Raw genomic sequence first — 18384 nt, forward strand, 5'->3', positions numbered from 1 at the left:
ATCCAGTTTAAAGAGGTGTCAGTGTATCTGTCATTTTGGAACAATAAAGTCATACTTTTTAATCAGAAGACTGCAAAATTGCTCCACAATTACACATAGAGTAATAAAGTGCAGTACAGAGACTTTTATATTGCTTATTTTGACTGATTGAATGGAATATCCCTCAGGTCAGAACAAGTAATGAAATATGTAATATAATATCATTAATTAAAGGCTGTATTGAAATTGAAATACAGCATTTCATGGCACCTGGCCTTGAGTACATGTTCCATCTGTAAGATACACTGAAAGTCATAGAAATAAAAATAGTATGCGCCTGTCATCGGGCTGTATCACTTATACAGAGTGATACTAATGGTGAAGTGCTAATGAGGCTTGTTGTATTGACAGTGGTTGTGGGTTGAATATCCACCACTTGGAGACACAAGAAGTTGGCTTTGGGAGTGCTTCAAATGAAAGGAAAACATCAAAGACATCTGTGAAGAGGAGGCCCTGCAACCATCCAAGATAGCCTCTGTCTATCATCTGTTATCATTATATATGACCCTGATGATCTATACAAATCCAACAGTACATGTTTCCAGGATGGCTAAAAGACGCTTCTGTCAATCTTGATTTAATAATGTTCTACGTGCTGCAAACCATTTCCTAAGTTGAGACTCAACAAAAAAAGATTCAAAGGCTTTATTGTGTATGAAAATGTAGAATAAAGGAAAGTAACACTAATGGAAAAATATCTGACAATACAACTTTTTAGATTTTAGTTCAAGTTTTCAGTTTGGGAAACTTTTTTTTTTTTTTTTTTTTTAATTGTCCAGGTCCAGATGTCTACAAGAGACGTTGAGGGTTTCTGAAAATGCTTTAAAAACAGCAGTTAGTGTTGTTAAACAGTCTTCTTGCTTTTCACAGATTGTCAGGGATTATTTTTCAGAAGAACAGATGCTTAGTTCTGTGACTCACATGTAATCATAATTATTTTCAAGGCCGGAGAGTTATAGTCACTTTAAAGGAACATTTTCTTTCTCGGGAGGTAGAGGTCAGTTTAGAGTGATGACTAAATTTACCCAAACAAGTAATTTCACTGTTTGCAATCTTTTGTGTTCAGGTTTGCCCTTGTCAAAAAATGTTGGAGTGCTTTGTAAAAATTTACTCTGTTGGCTTTGAATTATTATAAATTAAAGTTGTCATAAATGGTTTGTGAGCTTTCATTGTATACTGTATGATACATTAAATATTGACATAATCATTAAGAGACTATTACAGATTCAAAATAAAACTAAATAAAAGGGCAGGACAAAGAGAAAAAGATGCAATTACAAATTTTCAGCTACTTCAGCACAACGGACACCGCCATGGATTTATCAATACACAGCACAGTTATACTGATATTTCAGAACCATGGTTGGGGCCATATATGTTAACATGAACAAACCTCAGTCAAATTAAGGATAAATGAGTCAGGCAGACAAGACAAACATTTTTAATTAATCTACGAGATATCTAGGAGACGGAAGGGAGAGAGAAACTTTTGCTATAAAGGGAAGGTGGGCAGTGAAGTTCAAAGTTAAAGCTGCAGTGCCTGGGTTTGTCTGTAAAGTAATATATATAACAGTTTTCTTTAACACATCTAGTTTAAAGAGGTGTCAGTGTATCTGTCATTTTGGAACAATAAAGTCAATTAATTTTTCAATTAAATAACCTCCTCTGCACTTGGAATGGAGAAGGTGGATGATAGATTAACAGGGGTGATGCATTTTGGTCATTTTGCTAAGACGTGGGATGACATCCACCCTCAAATCACTTACTGCTGATGCATTTGTACTGCTGTGACATCATTATAATTTATATTCAGTTACCATAAAGTGTTACTGACACAAGTTTTATTTGCCAGCCAGGTGAATTTTAGTCTCTTAATTGGTCAGGCAGAACTGTAGACGTGAGAGTGTGAAGCAATCGACAGGTGACCTGTCCAGTTTGTTAGCTGCATCCTTAAAATTCAGGAACAGATAAGGGCTGTTTGTCTGCATTATTTTTCTTATTTCTGACGCCTGTGCTGAATATTGATAACACATTAACATAAAGAGCATGATGTAAACAACTATCTCAACCTCCTTTATCTGAGCTAAATGCTAATTCAGTATTAAGGTCTCTCATGTATTGTTGTGTAGTGTTGACAGTTTCCAGTTTAGACAGCAGGGCAAAAGGGTCTGACAGCCACTGGACCATGTCTGCTGGATCCTGTTGTGATGTGTCACTCTGACGAGAGATGCAAGAGACTCAGAGACCGATCAGGAGAAGGAGGGAAAGAGTGTGTGTGTGTGTGTGTGTGTGTGTGTGTGTGTGTGTGTGTGTGTGTGTGCGTGTGTGATTGCATATGTGAGGGCAAGATAGAGAGATGTTAAAGAAGAATGTTAGAATCATAGAGACAGAAGGGACAGAGTGAAACAGAGAGAGACAGCCAGACAGAGAGAGAGATGAGAAGAAAGGTAAGCAACTGAGACCACACATATAAAAGAGAGGAGGGAGAGAGCTGTCTGAGCTGCAGGCCACTGACCTGTCAGTATGGTTGACACGCATTAGCCTTCTTCTCCCTCATCACCTTAAGAAGTGCACACTTTTCACTCTCTTCTCTTCTCTTCTCTTCTCTTCTCTTCTCTTCTCTTCTCTTCTCTTCTCTTCTCTTCTCTTCTCTTCTTCCTCATTTCTTCCCAAACATACCTTTCTGATCCATATTCATTATGCATAATTAACTGTCTCTCTCCCCACAAGTCAACACAGATTTTTAAGGCTGAAATCTGTTGCCAGTTTATTAGATACACACAGCAAAATCCAATGCAATCCAATACAAGAGCTGTGCAATAAATCCCACATTTATGAAACTCATATTGTTCACTTTTTGTGGACTGTGTCAGAGATGTGTTGATTCAACTTTGTAATTTTGGAGGCCAAGTATTGAAAGGTGTATCTAATATTTTGTCCACTGTCAACTTTATAAGCTTCATAAAGTTAGCTTTATTGCAAGGCTTTTGTATTGGATTGTGGTTGTAGGTGTATGTGCCTATTAAAGGTCCAGTGTGTAAGATTTACAGGGATTGACTGGCAGAATTTGGCAGAGATAGACTATAATATTCATAAGTATGTTTTCATTAGGGTATAATCACCTGAAAATAAGAAACATTGAATTTTTGTTACTTTATAGTAGGGTCTCTATAGTGGGTGGCGGTCCTCTTCCATTAAGTCAGCTGTGTTCAAGGGTGTCACTTCATGCTGGGTGTTGTTTGGGACATGAGGGCTTTGATGAAAAACATACTGTTTTGAAATGCATGCGGTTTTAATAGTACGTGAAAAGAGCAAAGCTGAAGGAACTACAAAATTAACAATACAAAAATACTCAACCCCAAACAACAGGACAAGTACTAGTCTTCCACTTCATCCAGAGGTGCAGCACCATGTTATTCAATAGAACAAAGCCAACATCACATCTAGTGCAGAAAGCACTAGTGCATGTTAATAAGCCCAGTGATAGCAATATCCAATATCACAAAATATGATGAAATAGAAATAACTTGAGGAATAACGTTAACCGCATTAGCTTAAGATAACAAGTCAAGCTTACTTTAGAATAGATGTTAAACTGCCTTCTTGTTTCACTGCTGCATATTTTAACATTGCAGAAACTTTGAAAGTTCATGAAGTTCAGTCAGTCATGACTTATTGTATGCTTTCTTATTGTGCAAATACAAAATCTCTGCATTCTCTGTGGGCTGCATGAAAGCTATTTTTCAGAACAGGTTTAACAAATTAGACTTTTAAATGGTGATCGGGACAAAATCAGCCATTTCAAAAAGTGGTGGGGTCATGTCCCAGTGTCCCCAGGGTAAATGACACGTATGATCACCAACACCAATCACTGGCTCTGGATATGGCCTTTCATGTTTTGCATGAGTTTCGTGGCCACCATAGGTTCTCCTATGAGCTTGGAAGGGGAAAGTGAGAAGAGGTGTTCGCACTCATCAAGTTCAAGTGCAATTTCACCACTAGATACCACTAAATCTTACACACCAGTCCTTTAAAGTAGTATTAAAATTAACTATTAAAATATCCACCTGTGTTATATAGTACAGCACATTTACTGTGGCTGGAGATGCTGTGAGCTGCTGCGAAGAACCTGATGACTTGCTTATCAGGTCACAACATGGTTGACAACGAGAAAAAAAGTCTGTTTATCTGATTCACATAAACAGCAGGAGCCACAATGACATTCAGCAACAACTCATCCAAAACACCTCTGCTGCCGGATGTGCCAGAAGTATCAGATTTCAGCTTTAACCCTTATACGAAAAGAGCTGTTTCCCCAGTACTGACTTCACTGTCCCATTGCCTCCAATAAAGTTTTCCTGGTGTACGGCTGTCGGTCATAGACCTTCCACCGCCACACAGAGAAAAACTCCTCTATTGAATTCAGGAAGGGGCTGTAAGGTGAAAGGAAAACGTTGATGAAGCGCTGGTTGTTGGTGAACCACTCACATGTCAGGACAGCACAGTGAAAGCTCACATTGTCCCAAACTATGGCATTTTCAGGATGCACTGCTTGTTGATCCAGTTGCTCACACGCAGCCATAATATCCTGTAGACAGTGGTGGACAGTAATGAAGTACATTTACTTGAGTAGTGTACTTAAGTACATTTTTTGAGTATCTGTACTTTACTTGAGTATTTGTTTTTTTGGAAACTTCTGACTTTCACTCCACTACATTTCAAAGACAAATATTGTACTTTTGACTCCACTACATTTCAAAGACAAATATTGTACTTTTGACTCTGCTATATTTCTAGGAAGGTTGTTGTTACTTTTTGACTGAGCACATCGTTGAAGTCAGCTGTTGCTGTTTGTTCTTTTCTAAAATGTAATTGGTCACATGCTGTGTTGCTCACAGAAAGAAACCAATCACAGTAGCTTCTCTCAAATGGGACTGATGTAAAAGCAGAAATACGTCCAGGTGCACTAACAAGCACAAGCAAGCTCTCCCTCTTTCATTCAAACAAAAAGCGGTAATGGTGACGGCAGGAGAAAGACAAAATTAAATCTCAAGATGTTATTATAATTATTAATTATTCCAGGTAGCTTTTAAAGTTGGATTGTTTTTATCAGGGTGAAAAATACAGCATAATTCATGTATATACTGCCTCTGAAGACAGAAAGAAATCTCAGTTATTTAACAGACTTGGAGAACTCCTTACAGTTGGCTTCAATCTGCTTTTATACAGTGATTTTAATACAGTTACATCAGAAAATAACAATACCTGCCTTTTTTGTTTTTGATTGCATTTCTATGCTGAAGTTTTTATAGGTGTTTCTATAGGCTTTGTGTAGCAGAGTGGTTCTACAAGCAAGTCAGTGCATCATTAGATGGTTTCAGAGAGTTACAAGCTTCTGTAAATGCATAGCCATAATTCTCAAACTTCTGGGACACTTGCAAATAGGATTTATAATGAATCAATGGTTTCAATCAGGTGTAGGGAACACAAAAAGTCACAGTTGTATGAAACTGTTGCAGGCGGAGGCATCAGAATCGACGCTTTAGCGTCGACTTCTACCCGTTTTCATTACTGTTTATGTTTCTATCCATGTACAGACTGCAGTGCATCAAATGGAGACAGATGTCGCGTAAAAGGAATTTCCTGTGAATGTTGGATCACACAACAACATGTAACCACTAATGGAAAAGTTACTGCCCCACTGGGCTTTGCTCAGAATTTTAGTGCATTTTACGATAAACACAGTTTGAATAGAGCCTAATAGCAACAGCCAATAAAAACACAAAGACAAAGTGGTCCCTAACTTCCTCTTGCAACACTCTAACAAGGCTGTTCGTCTTTTCCCTGCACTGTTTCTGTTCTCCTGTTGAAACATCTGTGTCCTAGACAGCATACAGCTCCCCAGCTGAATACAGAAACAGCGAGCAAAACCTGCTGCATTTCATGTCGAGCTGGATCCCAGGGGATCTCAAACCTTCCCTTCACTTTACACTTGCAACTAAATGTAAGAGCTATTATTATAAAAGGCTCCGACTCAACAAATGCATCTTTATCTCCCAGCATGTGTGCTGGTGGAGAAAGACTAGAGGAAGGTGGACATATTTTTTTTAATGTGTGTAAATGGATGTACATTTGGACACAGGCTCTGATGACAAGTGCGGGTTTGGTTCTCCTGTACTTTGTAAAGAAATGAAAAGGAAGGGAAGGGAAAAGAGCCCAGACAGGGATAAGATGAGGGAGAAAAAGGACCGAGAGAGATATCCAGACCAATCCGTCGGGACCTGGGTGGAAAAAATAGAGCAGCGTCACCCGTCTATTGAGGGAAGAGAGAAGAAAGAGGTGTAGAGGGAGAGCGAAAGAGGTCAGAGAAAAAGAGCGCAGGTGATGGTTTTAAGCTGCCGGTGTCACAGGCAGATATAGGCTCCTCTGCCGCCTGGCTGTCATCTGCATCGCACACAATATCCCCTTTATTCGCAATATCACCTCTCTCTATTTGGCTTCATCTGCCTCCCTGGTGTAGCGACTCCCAGTGTGATGCACTTTTTCTCTCCCCATCACACAGCTGCCAGCGATACTGTGTATATCATTCCCTCTTATTCTTGCTCTCACTCGCTGAAGAAAGAAAACTATATCTCACTTACACATGCACTCTTTTCTCACACACATACCCTCTCCTTACCTACTGTATTCCTCGCCAACTCACATAGTTTTTTTTATTTCTTCACACAATTTGTGACTCTGTTTCCTTGTGCACTTTCCTCATGCCTTTTACCCCAGGATCTCCTTATATAACAATGCTCTCAGCTGTATTATCCATCCCTTTTGAGGGCAGTACATCATCCTGATTTTCTGGTCACAAAAGGGACATGCATGCTTTTAGATGGATATGTTAGATTATCTGAAGTGAGGTTGTATGAGGTACTTATTCATACTCATAGTTTACCTACATGCCACCAGTTTGGAGAAACAACAGGAGAACTGATGGGCTGTACATTCAATATAGCTGAACTGACTGGATGATGATATATAATCGATGTAAGCATGTGTATCGTGTTTACGTTCTAAGCTAAGCAACATTAGGGGTTTAAAAGTTTAAGTTTAAAATTTTGATGCATCGAGATGCTTCGGCAATCAGTTTATAAATGCATCGTAACCCCCTGAATCAGATTCCCACTCCTTATCAGTTTGTTTCTTAGTGTAATAAGTGCATGTTATTTTCACCACTTTACTTTGCCATCAGGCAGCCTTTCTGATGGGAAATCACCATTTTATATGCAAAATATTGTTTTCTTTTGTTCAGTCAGATTCCTGGTGTTTTGTAAGGTATTTATAGTTAAAATAGGGTTTGTTTTTGACCCTGTCCACAGCAGTACATTGCTTAGATTCCTACACCAGTACTTCTGGGGCTTCTTCACACTGAGGGTGTGTCGACCACCATCTACTGTCAGTAATACACTGACAATGGACAAGTACGTCATACAACCCCTCTTCAAAATACCCAAACTATCCCCTTTAACTGAAATATATTATTATTTTACTTCCATTTCCAAAGCACCTATCATATAATCTTCTTCCTCTAAACTTGAACCTAATCTTAATGTCCTTTATCCTTTGAATACCTTTAAAACGCTCCCTCTCCAAAGCTCAAGCAGACAAAATGTCTGTTATTTGTAAGATTTTCACTCATCTTTTAATCCTTGAATGGAAAGGATCAAAGCAGGAGAACACAGATGCACACTTCATGCTCACTTTCACTCTCTCCCCTCTTCTGTCTCTCACAAAGGTCCACACACCCACATACACAAATACACACACATGCAAACTGGACGCACTAAACCATGGAGAGACAGGGTTCGGTTCATTGCTCACCTTGGCTGGTTTGATCAATGGCAGTCTGCCTCCTGCAAATCCCTCCCACAAACAGAGCTGAATAAACAGACAGCGAGCGTTTACACAGACCCTGATAATCTGCTAATCCATATAACCTGCTTTCTAACCAACACACACACACACACTCACATGCAGGCAGGAGCGAATATGTACGCAGATACTGTGTACATATCCAGGAACACAAGCAGACAACTGTGACAGCAGGAAATGCTGCACACTTCTACACACCAACATTTGCATGCATGCATACACACACGTACACACACACTCAGGGTATCAGTGACTTGTGCCCATTATCCTCTCTGACCTCCTCAACAGGACATGGTTGATAGTCTTGTCGATGTTGATAACAGACAGAAGGGTTAATAGGGATTAATGGACTGTACACACAGTTGCACACACACACACACACACGAACGGGAAAAACATTTCAGTGTTGATGAGTTTACAGGCTTTCATATATCTCTCAAGTGTGTGTGTGTGTGTGTGTGCATTTGATTAGTCGAGTGAAAGTATCATGTAGCTGTCAGCCGTGCAGCATTCCCACGGCTTGATGGGATAATTGAAGCGTGAAAAAGCCATATAGAGTTTGTCAAAACTCTTAGTGGTCTGAGTTTAGCATCATGGACGCCATGAGTACGGCGCTTAGTGTCATTAACTTCCACTCTATGGAGCAGACACAGATTTTATCAGCCAGAAAAAAGACATAACTGCATTTATGATTTTGATTAGTTATTCAGACCATTTAATGACCAGCCCAGTGAAATGAAAACTCTTCCAGTCTGTCTGGCTAATGCACTGTCTCTTTATATTTTTTATCACTGAAGTTGCTTTCCACAGATTTTAACGGCCATTCTGAGAAAGTCCTTATCTTGGACAGTGTTTCTACACATGATTTATGTGAAGTGTTTATTACACTAATTCAGTGTGTAGCAGTATTTGCTGACTTCTGTTTTTAAGTTGTGTTTTGATAAAAATGACATCCACGCTGTCCATCAAATGCTACTAATTGATACTTTTGTCAGAGAATCCACATTTTCACCAGAACTTCTTATCAGTAACAAACAGACATGAAAGGCTGTCTGGAGGCACGTACACCAACACAACTCAAGGTTAGAGAAGGGGTTTAACCAACATGTCCTCTACATTTAAGGACAAAATGCATCATCTGTAACTGCCCTTCAGAACAACAAATAAAAGCCTAAAATTGTTTCAAGTCCCAAACTGCAAAAATAAACCTGGTTTATTAGGTTTGGTTAGGTTTAGGTACTAAAACAAGTTGGTTAAGGTTGGGGAAAGATCATAGTTTAGTTTAAAATAAGTGCTTGATAAATGTTAAGGAGACATTGTGGTTTGGGTTGAAATTCCAACTTTGTTAAAATTAGGCAATCTTCAATGTCATGGTTACAGTAATAGACATGGGGTTGACTGCTTTGAAGTATTTTCAGGATGTACAGACTGTGTGTCTCCATGTGTGCTTTTTTGATTCATGTATGTGCAGCAGTGCCATGAGCAAAAGTGCTCAGGTGAAGGTGAATATAAATCAACAAGTGTGGTGGTTACTAAAAATGCTCTCAGCCAATCACATCACTAGTTTCATATCTCTGAAACAGTTGTTCCAGTCACACTTAAATGTGATGGAAATGTAAGGACAGGTCAGCAAATGGAAAGCTTTCCCTCAGGAAATGTTGGAATTGAAAAAGAAGCTATGGTGAACCCTGATAACTGGTCATGTCCTCCATAATAAGCAGAATATGGAGTTACAACCAAATAATCTCAAGTAGAGGAATGAATGGGTATCCTGAAGCAGCCTGGTGTTGTTTTCAATTCAATGAAGGTGAATACAGTGAACAGCCGTGTGTTATTGACACTGTGCTCTAACATGACTTTTCAGAGCCTGCAGATGTATTAATCTATCTTTTTTTTTTTTACCATTCTTACTCATAAAGCAAACTGTTGCTATAAAAGAATGAAACTCTGTATTCGCTTAAGACTGTTTTCAACTTTTCCGAGTTGTGTTCTAGCATAATCTGTCCATCAGGGACCACACTCAGACCTGTAACACCGTTCATTACTGTTGCCAGCCTGCACTGTAACTACAGTATTAGTGCACCTGCACCAATTTCAGATGTATGTTTTGTTCTGGAACCAGGATTGTACTGATGAACTACATGTTAATCATTCTCTCTGTTAGGATATGAAAACAGAATGTAACTAACAAATGTTGGTTTTATTGGTGTCATTATGAACAGTGTGCGTAAGTGTGAAGATTTATTTGTGAGGAGAGATGTTAGAGTCTGTGCTTTTCATCACTTTTGTTTACACTCTATCTTTTAAGTTTTTTGAGAAACAAATGTCAAAGCCTGTCTTTCATACTCTAGCTCTCTGTTGCCAACTTCCATTACACTTTGACTGATTCCGTCCTTCAGGACACCTCGCTTTCGCCGACAGAACCCTTTGTCAACTCAACATTTTCTCCCCTCCCCCGCTCTCTCCAGGTACGGTGGACGAAGACGGCAGGCAGTGCATCAGACAAGTTCCAGGAAACATCCATCTATAATGAGACACTGCGCATCGAGGGCATCCAGAGGGTGCAGGGGGGTCGCTACTACTGCAAGGCCGACAACGGGGTGGGGGTGGCTGCCATCAAGTCCATCCGCGTAGATGTGCAGTGTAAGTGGGCAGGGAGAAAGAGGTCCACTTCTAGACCACAGCTGACTTTCACTACTATTCCCACCGTTAGAGAAGACCGAGATGAGGAGAGATGGAAAGATTGGAGGAGGAAAGATGAAAGACAGATTGGATGGATGATGAGATTTCAGGTGGGAATGGCTTCCAGGAGTATCTGATGACTTATGGTGGAAAGGATGAAAAGCATGGTTGGGGGATTAGGGGGGGAAGAGGATAGATCAAATAGAAGTGCAGTATTTGGAAAGGGTGTAGATAAGAGAGTGCAACACATAAAAAAAGTAACATCTCAATTTCAATGCCTTTCTGCCTATAGTGAACCATTGGTTTACGGTGTGGATAATGTAGATGTGTGTAGCAAACTTCACCAGTGAGGGTGATTAGAAAAAACCCTTGTTTTGTCAGATACCCCTGGAAAAAAGTGAAGTCTGTGGGACATATCGAGAGTTTTATAACAGTTAGTCCAGGTGGTACGGGCTCCCTAACCCACTGTTTCTCAAGTAACACAACTACTCTGAAGAAGGTGGAAAAATCACACCCACATAGTCAGATTATTAGCTCTCGAGACTGAGTGAGACCTCTGTCACATCCGCTGATTTGACAGTGCTTGCTACAATTAGTATGTAAATTACTAATCGACTGATAAATAAGAGATCACCTGTACATTTCAGACCTCATTACACATCTTTTGAACTGTCTCTGTGGCCTGGTGTCTATAAGGGCCCTTTGTTACTGTTTGTAATACAGACAGAAAGATTGTGAGAAGCAGTGTTGTGTTGTAGGGGTCCCGTACTGCTGCTTGTTTCACTGCCCCACTGTCCCTGTGAGTCAGGGGCCAGGTCATGGCGACAGGTTGATGCACATGCAGCCATATACCCAACACGTCAATACGTTTATACAGTTTCTTTTTTCATTCCCAGCACCCTAAAATCCTTGTCCATCTGTTACATCAGTTTATTGCACAGATAGTTCCTTCCTTCATTGATTCAATCATTTTAATGGTGGCTTTATAGACTAACAGAAAAAGGCTGATTTTCCAAGGGCCCTATAACACTAAACATCCATTACCTGCATTTCATTTGCTGCATTCTACTTTTGCTCTGCTTTGTGTGCAGTACAACACTATCATCTTCCACCCTGCCTCCCTTAACATGAAATCTCTTACACCAAACTATGCAGTCGCACACACGCACACACACTCGCTCGATCCATGCTTGTCCCTCTAGGATTTGTCACTTACACACCACCCTGCCTCAGCCTCTTAATGGGGCTCTACCTCCCTCCTTCCCTCCCTCTGCCTTCCTCCTCCCTCTCTGCTGTTAGTGTTAGTTCTCCCCAGGCGCTAGCTTGGCCCCTGCTGGGGAGCTGGTAATTGCAGGGGGCCGGGGTAGTAAACAGGTTGTATTGTGTGTGTAGTTGTGACAGGAGCTCCGTGAAGCTAACCAGCTCTGACGGCCAATGCTTGTTCAATTCCCCATCCCCCATGCCGCGTTAGACCCAGCAGCGGTCAGCTACGCTTCCTACACAAGACAACTTTAGTGCTAGAACGATGTAACAATTAGCCCAGGCTACCAGGGAAATAGAGAGAGATGGAGAGAGATAGATGAAAGTGGAGGGAAAGATGGATGGGAGAGTAAGGAAAGAGGGGATGTAAGCAGGCAAAGAGGGGGGAAGAGGGAAACGCAGGGAGGGAAACAAAGAAAAACCACCACAGCTGAGTGTCCTTGAAGATGCAGTTTGAACGGTGGGACAACTGGAAATACCACCAAATGTGATCTACAGGAAAAAGTCAATCACTCTATACATATTAATGTACAGACTGTATATACATTAATATACAAATGGGTGACAAATTAAAGGACAAAACAACAGTGTTGAGCCGTGAGCCACAACAACAGCTTCTGTGGTCCTGGTATTTTTAAATTATATTTCTAATATCCTAAAGTATACTAATTATTTACCAGAGTAAAGCACTATGATTCACCTTTTTATTCTTATCAAACCATCCAGTGATGTCTCATGCTACTGATAAATCAGCCGGGCAAATACAGCAAATGGCCATGTTTATTTTTCATGCACTCAGTTCATATCTTCGTTAACATACGTTTTTAAGAAAATTAAAAGGAATCATGTTAAAAGTGTTTTTAATATGTGATAAATTAAAGTTTATTATTAGGTTGCGATATTGTTATGAGATTAATGTATTATCAATATCAGTATCAGTCAGGCTATGATGGAGAAACTATTTTTTTCAAAATTTTCTTTGAATTGTCACTCATCTCTATATACAGTGTCATGAAGTTGATTATTTTTAAGACAGTTTGGTCATAAGATTACTACTTCTAATATGTATCTTGGTTGCAAATCTAATTACTTAAATTATTCAGACTTGTTTTGCTTGATTGACAGCTGCCTTTCAGGCCTGAATACCTACTCATTGTGATTGCTGCTGGTTTGACAGAAATCTGCCCCATCCAGGCTGCCAAAATAGTTCTTTTTGGGCTCTGAAGAGCTGACAAGATGGCAGCTAGTTGTAAACACTCCAGGCTCCAAAAAGCCTTGTCAGAAGCCAATAGGAGACGTCATATGTCCAAGTATTTAGTAATACAAGAGCTGCAATGTGCAGGGGGAAAGAAAAGACTATGCTGCTTTTAATCTTGTTTAATATAAACTAAAGTAGACTTTACTTTTCCAGGAAGAAGCTGGAATAGAAAATAATGGTAGATTGATTGAGGCTTTATATGTTGTAGTGTTAGTCCTAATTTCCACTCAAAAAGGGGGAAGAAAGGAGAGAAGAAAAAGAAAAAAAAAGTGGGGATGACAGATGAAGGGAGAGACAAAAAGAAAAATGAAGACAGTGAGAAGAGAAATGGAGTCCAGGAAGTGAAACAAAAGAGAGAGGGAGAGATGCACATAATAAGGTAGATGCTCTCATATGCTTTTCAATTTGGATGCATCCAACAGACCAGTTATTGGACTGGAGGGCAGAACATGTTGTTACCCGCACACAAGGTACAAGCACAAGCTTCAGCTCTCCCTCAATCACACAATTCTGTCTTTTCCCATGTCTCAGCTTTTTAACTGAAATGACCAAGTGCTGCATTTTCTTTTTACTCCTTCCCTCATTCCTCCTCCTTCTTTCATGTTGTCCTCTCAGCTTCTCTGTTTTCCTTCCTTCCTGCTTTCCTCTTCTCTGCACCGCACACACACCAGCGCGTGATGAAGCAGTGTGAGTTTTTTTTGTGCATGTGTGTGTGTCCGTGTATGAAGTGAGTCAGCTGGGGTCTCTCCCCTCTCAGCTGTGAGGCTCAACCAAACACAGCAGTGTCTGGCTTGAGGTCATCCGCCCTGCATGCGGCTCTAACTTCGCTTTCATACAGTTGCATGGCTGCAAGCAGGCATGCAAGAAGGCATGCACACACACACACATACTAACACAAACGCCTGCTCTTCACTCATTTATATGTAGCACACACTCATCTTTTACATTTACATTCATGCACATGCACACTGATGCATTACAGTCATATGGTCACACTTTCTAGTAAGCACATACATTCAAATAAGTCTAAAAGCACACACACTCACGCACCAAAACACACACACTCACACTCAATAAACACACATTCAAAGTGCAGTGTGTCAGAGCAAGAGGAACAGCAGGGAAGAATAAAGAGGTCAGAAGGTGAATGATGGATTGAAACTGAAAAGACAGCAGAAAAAATGAGCGTTTTAGCAAAGGACCATATTTAATATTCTGCTTTGAACAGAGAGAACATGCGGAAAAAGAAGAACTTGCATATTTCTATAGACTCTTAATCATGATTAGGTCATGGTCTTAGCTGGAGGCAAAAACGAAAGAAAACTGGAGGCAAACACAAAATCACCTCAGAGTGGTAGACAACATAACTAAGCAAAAATGTCATCTTGCTGTGTTGTTGGGTGCCAGAATCAAAGTACATTGTAGGATACCAGCTGCCATTGCCAGTCAAAAAAGCAAAGATAACTATGGTTAAATGCGACGAGATGAAAAGAGTGGACTGGGAAATCACTGAAAGTGTCTTTCTATGAAAGTTCCCACTTCATAGAAAGTATGGTCCGTTTTAGCTATAATAAACATAAAGGTAAAATAAATAAAAATAAACAAACTGAACTCACAAAAAGTTTCCTTTTTAAACAGAAAAATACAACTGATCACCTTCTAAATTCAGATTTCTCTCCTGTACCAAAGCATTAAGTGCCCCATAACTCTGTGGGGCGGATTTAAACTCAACAGACAGAAACAAAGTAAAACTGACCAGAATCCACTTGGTAAGTCCTTCCTTTCAAACCTAGCTTGATCAAAATAAACCCTTAATTTACTGCATTAGATATGTTGACCTGGCTCTATAGGCTGTTTTCCTGTCACTTGTCCTCCAGCTCAGTGGATGTGTACTTTGCCGCTAAGTGTGTTGCCAAACAGCGCCTCCACAGACCTTCGAAATGAGCTAAATAAAATGACAAAAATCACCACTAAGAAAACAACTCAGCCAATCGCCCAAACCACAACTGAAGAAAGACGGTTTATCTATTGAGTAAATTTTTCAAGACTCGCTTACAGTCCTTTGAGTGCGTGCCCGTTCAGAAGAGCTTATATTTTCTTTGCCTCCATCTAAGCTCTGCTCACGAAAGACGTTATAATATTTACTGACATCCTGTATTTCACTCAGTCATTCCTTCCCTTCCTTTTTTCATTTTGTCCTCCCTACCTGGATCCGATCATTTCTTCTACAGCTCACACAGAAACCTTTCCTCCCTCCTTTTTCTTATTCTTAACACTTTCCTTGGTTTATTTCTATCCCCTGAATGAAGCCTGTCAATCAGTTATTAATCTAGCATGTAACTTATTAACCATAGGGGTATCTGAATAAATCAGTTTGGATGGAATAGTTGATGCCAGCCAGCTTGTTATCCATATGAATTTACTTGCAGAAATTATAAAGTTACTCCCTCACGCTGTCAATCTTCCCTTTTCTGATTCCACAGAAAGTACATGCAGCATCTCCATTAATCTACAGCCACTTAATACTGGCTTTGCTGTTGCTTTTCACTCAGCAACACCTCATCCACCAACCACCCTTATTTTCCCTGTTCGACCTCCATCACACAAGGGTCATCTGTTTCCACCAGCTGACCAGTGACCTGGCACTCTAACCACTGAGGCAGTGGGACAGTGAGCAGGCGGGGTTTAACTTTGAGTAGCCTCTACTGATGGGATGGACTTGGTTCAGAAACCCAACTAATGATACTTAAGAGTAGATCAGATTTTTATTTTTATTTTTTTAAACTGTTCTTGAAATGGTTAGCTCAGTTTAGTTGAGATCAAGTCCTCATTGTGAATTCATTACTCTCCTCAGGATGCAACCAGGTAAGTGAAAAAGTATTGGGAAGTGATGATGATGATGATGATGATGATGATGATGATGATGATGATGATGATGATGCTAATGTTGATGGCAATGTTGTGGCAGTGGGTGCGCAGACTATGATATTCATGATGCCGATGCCTTTGCAAGACTTTTTTTTCTGCTTTTAGTTGTTGTTTGTTTTGCATCTGTGAAACTATTTGACTCAAGATGGCAAAAGCAGAAAAACAGACTTATTACTTTACCTGAGCACAGAGGGTTTTCAAAGTCTGACACTGTGAGTCCTCCTCAGATAAAATCGAGACACACTGCTGTGTGTTCAGTGTTCCAGAAATATCAGAGCAATGTCAGTGGGACATTCTGAGCCTCAGTAATATCACAAAAATGTCGATGCATCATGAAAAAGTTCATATTAATGGATTTTGTGACTCCTATTATTATTCTTCATCTTACTTCTATCTGGGAGATAATCGTGCTCTAAGTTTTGGAACAGTTTGCGTGGTTTGCGGCTTTTGGGGGATGTAAACAGGAAGTATAATAACACTGTGGATCAGTGAGATAGCTGTGACCTAAAACTTGAACACTTGAAACTTGTTTTTTAGCCATTTGTTAATATATTGGCAAAATACCACCATTAAAAGTATGCAGAATTCACTGTCAGCAGTTTATGTTTGCAGTGTACCCATGAGTGTGCAGACAACTAGATTAGTTTGATACTGAAGAAACCATAAAAGCATGATTAATTTAATTTCTGGGGTTACAAGGAACATATTTTTTTCTGTGATTTCTTTGCAGATTTATTGGTAATAGATGGAGATAATGATAACCCCAGTAAGTGTCACACTGAATCTAAACATATCAGGTCTGAGTGTTAAGTTATAACTCTGAGCAGCAGTATTATTCTTTATGCAAATTGTGTCACTTGGGCCACAACTGCTCACATACTGTAATATTTCAGTGTCAACAGTATGCAGTTCATGCTGGTGTCATACTAAAGTTGTAGACAAATTAAAAATATGTCACCTACTCTTTTAGTGTAGCATGTTGGTAAGGATTTTCAGATGCAGCCAAGAGGTGAGTGTTGGCTGACACTAGTAAATTGCAAAGCCAATGTCAACCAAGAACAAAGCCCAGTTATCTCCACCCACAACTTATCCAGCAAACTAATTAATCACCTGAAGATGTTGATGCCTTATTTAAAGTTTTGTTGTCCATTGATGGACATTGATGAAGTTAACACTGGCTGCAGGCATGTTAACGTTAGCTGCAGCTGCTGCAACTTGGCCTTCAGGCTATCAAACACAGTGCGCTCTTCAGCTTTTAGATATACCTTATTATTTCAATAGATGCGTTGCCCTCACCGGCGTAGAAGTATCACAGTAAGTATTGTCTGCTTCGAGTTGTGAAAAGTGTGACCACTTTCATCTTGCCTTTGTCCTGCCACACAGTGACTTGAACAAGCTACAGGGACGATGCCACTCTCTCTCTATGCTTGAAGGTACTCTTTCACCGAGATGTACTCTCAGACGCTGAAATGTGTCAGATTGATTTAACGTGAGTCAGTACTTGCTAGTACTGACATAAAACCCTTAAAACACGTTCGATATCCTAATGATCAAAACATACATTTCTTGCTCAGCTGCTTTTCCAGCCTGACTGATTCTTTCAAAGAAACAGGCACTAACCTCTTGTGGTGTTGTCAGTAATGACAGTATAAGTCAATGGAGTATAACACTATGAATCTCCAAACGTACACAACCCTCTTACAGCTTTGGCAGTTATCATCCTAACTGTCAGTGACAATGGGAGTCAATAGAGGAATGTGTAATTTTTAGAAATAGTCCCAATGCAGTAACACAATTGCTCTAAAATTGCCGTTTTTGACAACAGCACAGACACATACTGTCACACACATACAGCACACACTGTCACACACAACAGCAGGCTAGGTGGCATTTAGTCTGTCCGTGTTGGCTGGAGATTTCTGTCACAACACGGCCTCTGTGCTTCAGGGTGACAGCAGTCCTGGCTGGAGCAGAAGGATGGGCACTGCCACACACACACATGTAAACACACATTCAGTATGAGTTGCACACACGCACACACACATTGACACAAAAAAGCAAGTAAACTGTTATAGACAGGGAGAAGTGCTGACAGGTAGTTTAAAAGAATCTTTGACCTCTCAGAGGGATTGTGGCTGAGGCCGCAGGGTGAATGATTAGGCCACCACTCACACTCACCACCACTGTCTGAGCGACACAGCATTGCAAAAACTCGCGCAAACTTTTTCCCTTTGCTAATCATCTCATTCCACGTCTTCCTTCCTCTGTTTATCTTCCTCTCGATGTGTTACTTGTTA

General features: G+C 40.1%; 1 protein-coding gene across 2 annotated transcripts in view; it reads left to right on the forward strand.

Moving 5' to 3' along the window:
- Positions 1–18384, forward strand: part of mdga1 (MAM domain containing glycosylphosphatidylinositol anchor 1) — a 256196-nt gene that overhangs the window by 92973 nt on the left and 144839 nt on the right. For both annotated transcript variants that reach the window (XM_084719638.1, XM_084719647.1), the window contains exon 4: positions 10428–10602. In XM_084719638.1, the coding sequence (XP_084575764.1) occupies positions 10428–10602 (175 nt within the window). The remainder of the gene's footprint in view (positions 1–10427; positions 10603–18384) is intronic.

Source organism: Lutjanus erythropterus, chromosome 1 (genome assembly GCF_056507025.1).
Source record: "Lutjanus erythropterus isolate fLutEry1 chromosome 1, fLutEry1.hap2, whole genome shotgun sequence".
Taxonomy (NCBI): domain Eukaryota; kingdom Metazoa; phylum Chordata; class Actinopteri; order Lutjaniformes; family Lutjanidae; genus Lutjanus; species Lutjanus erythropterus.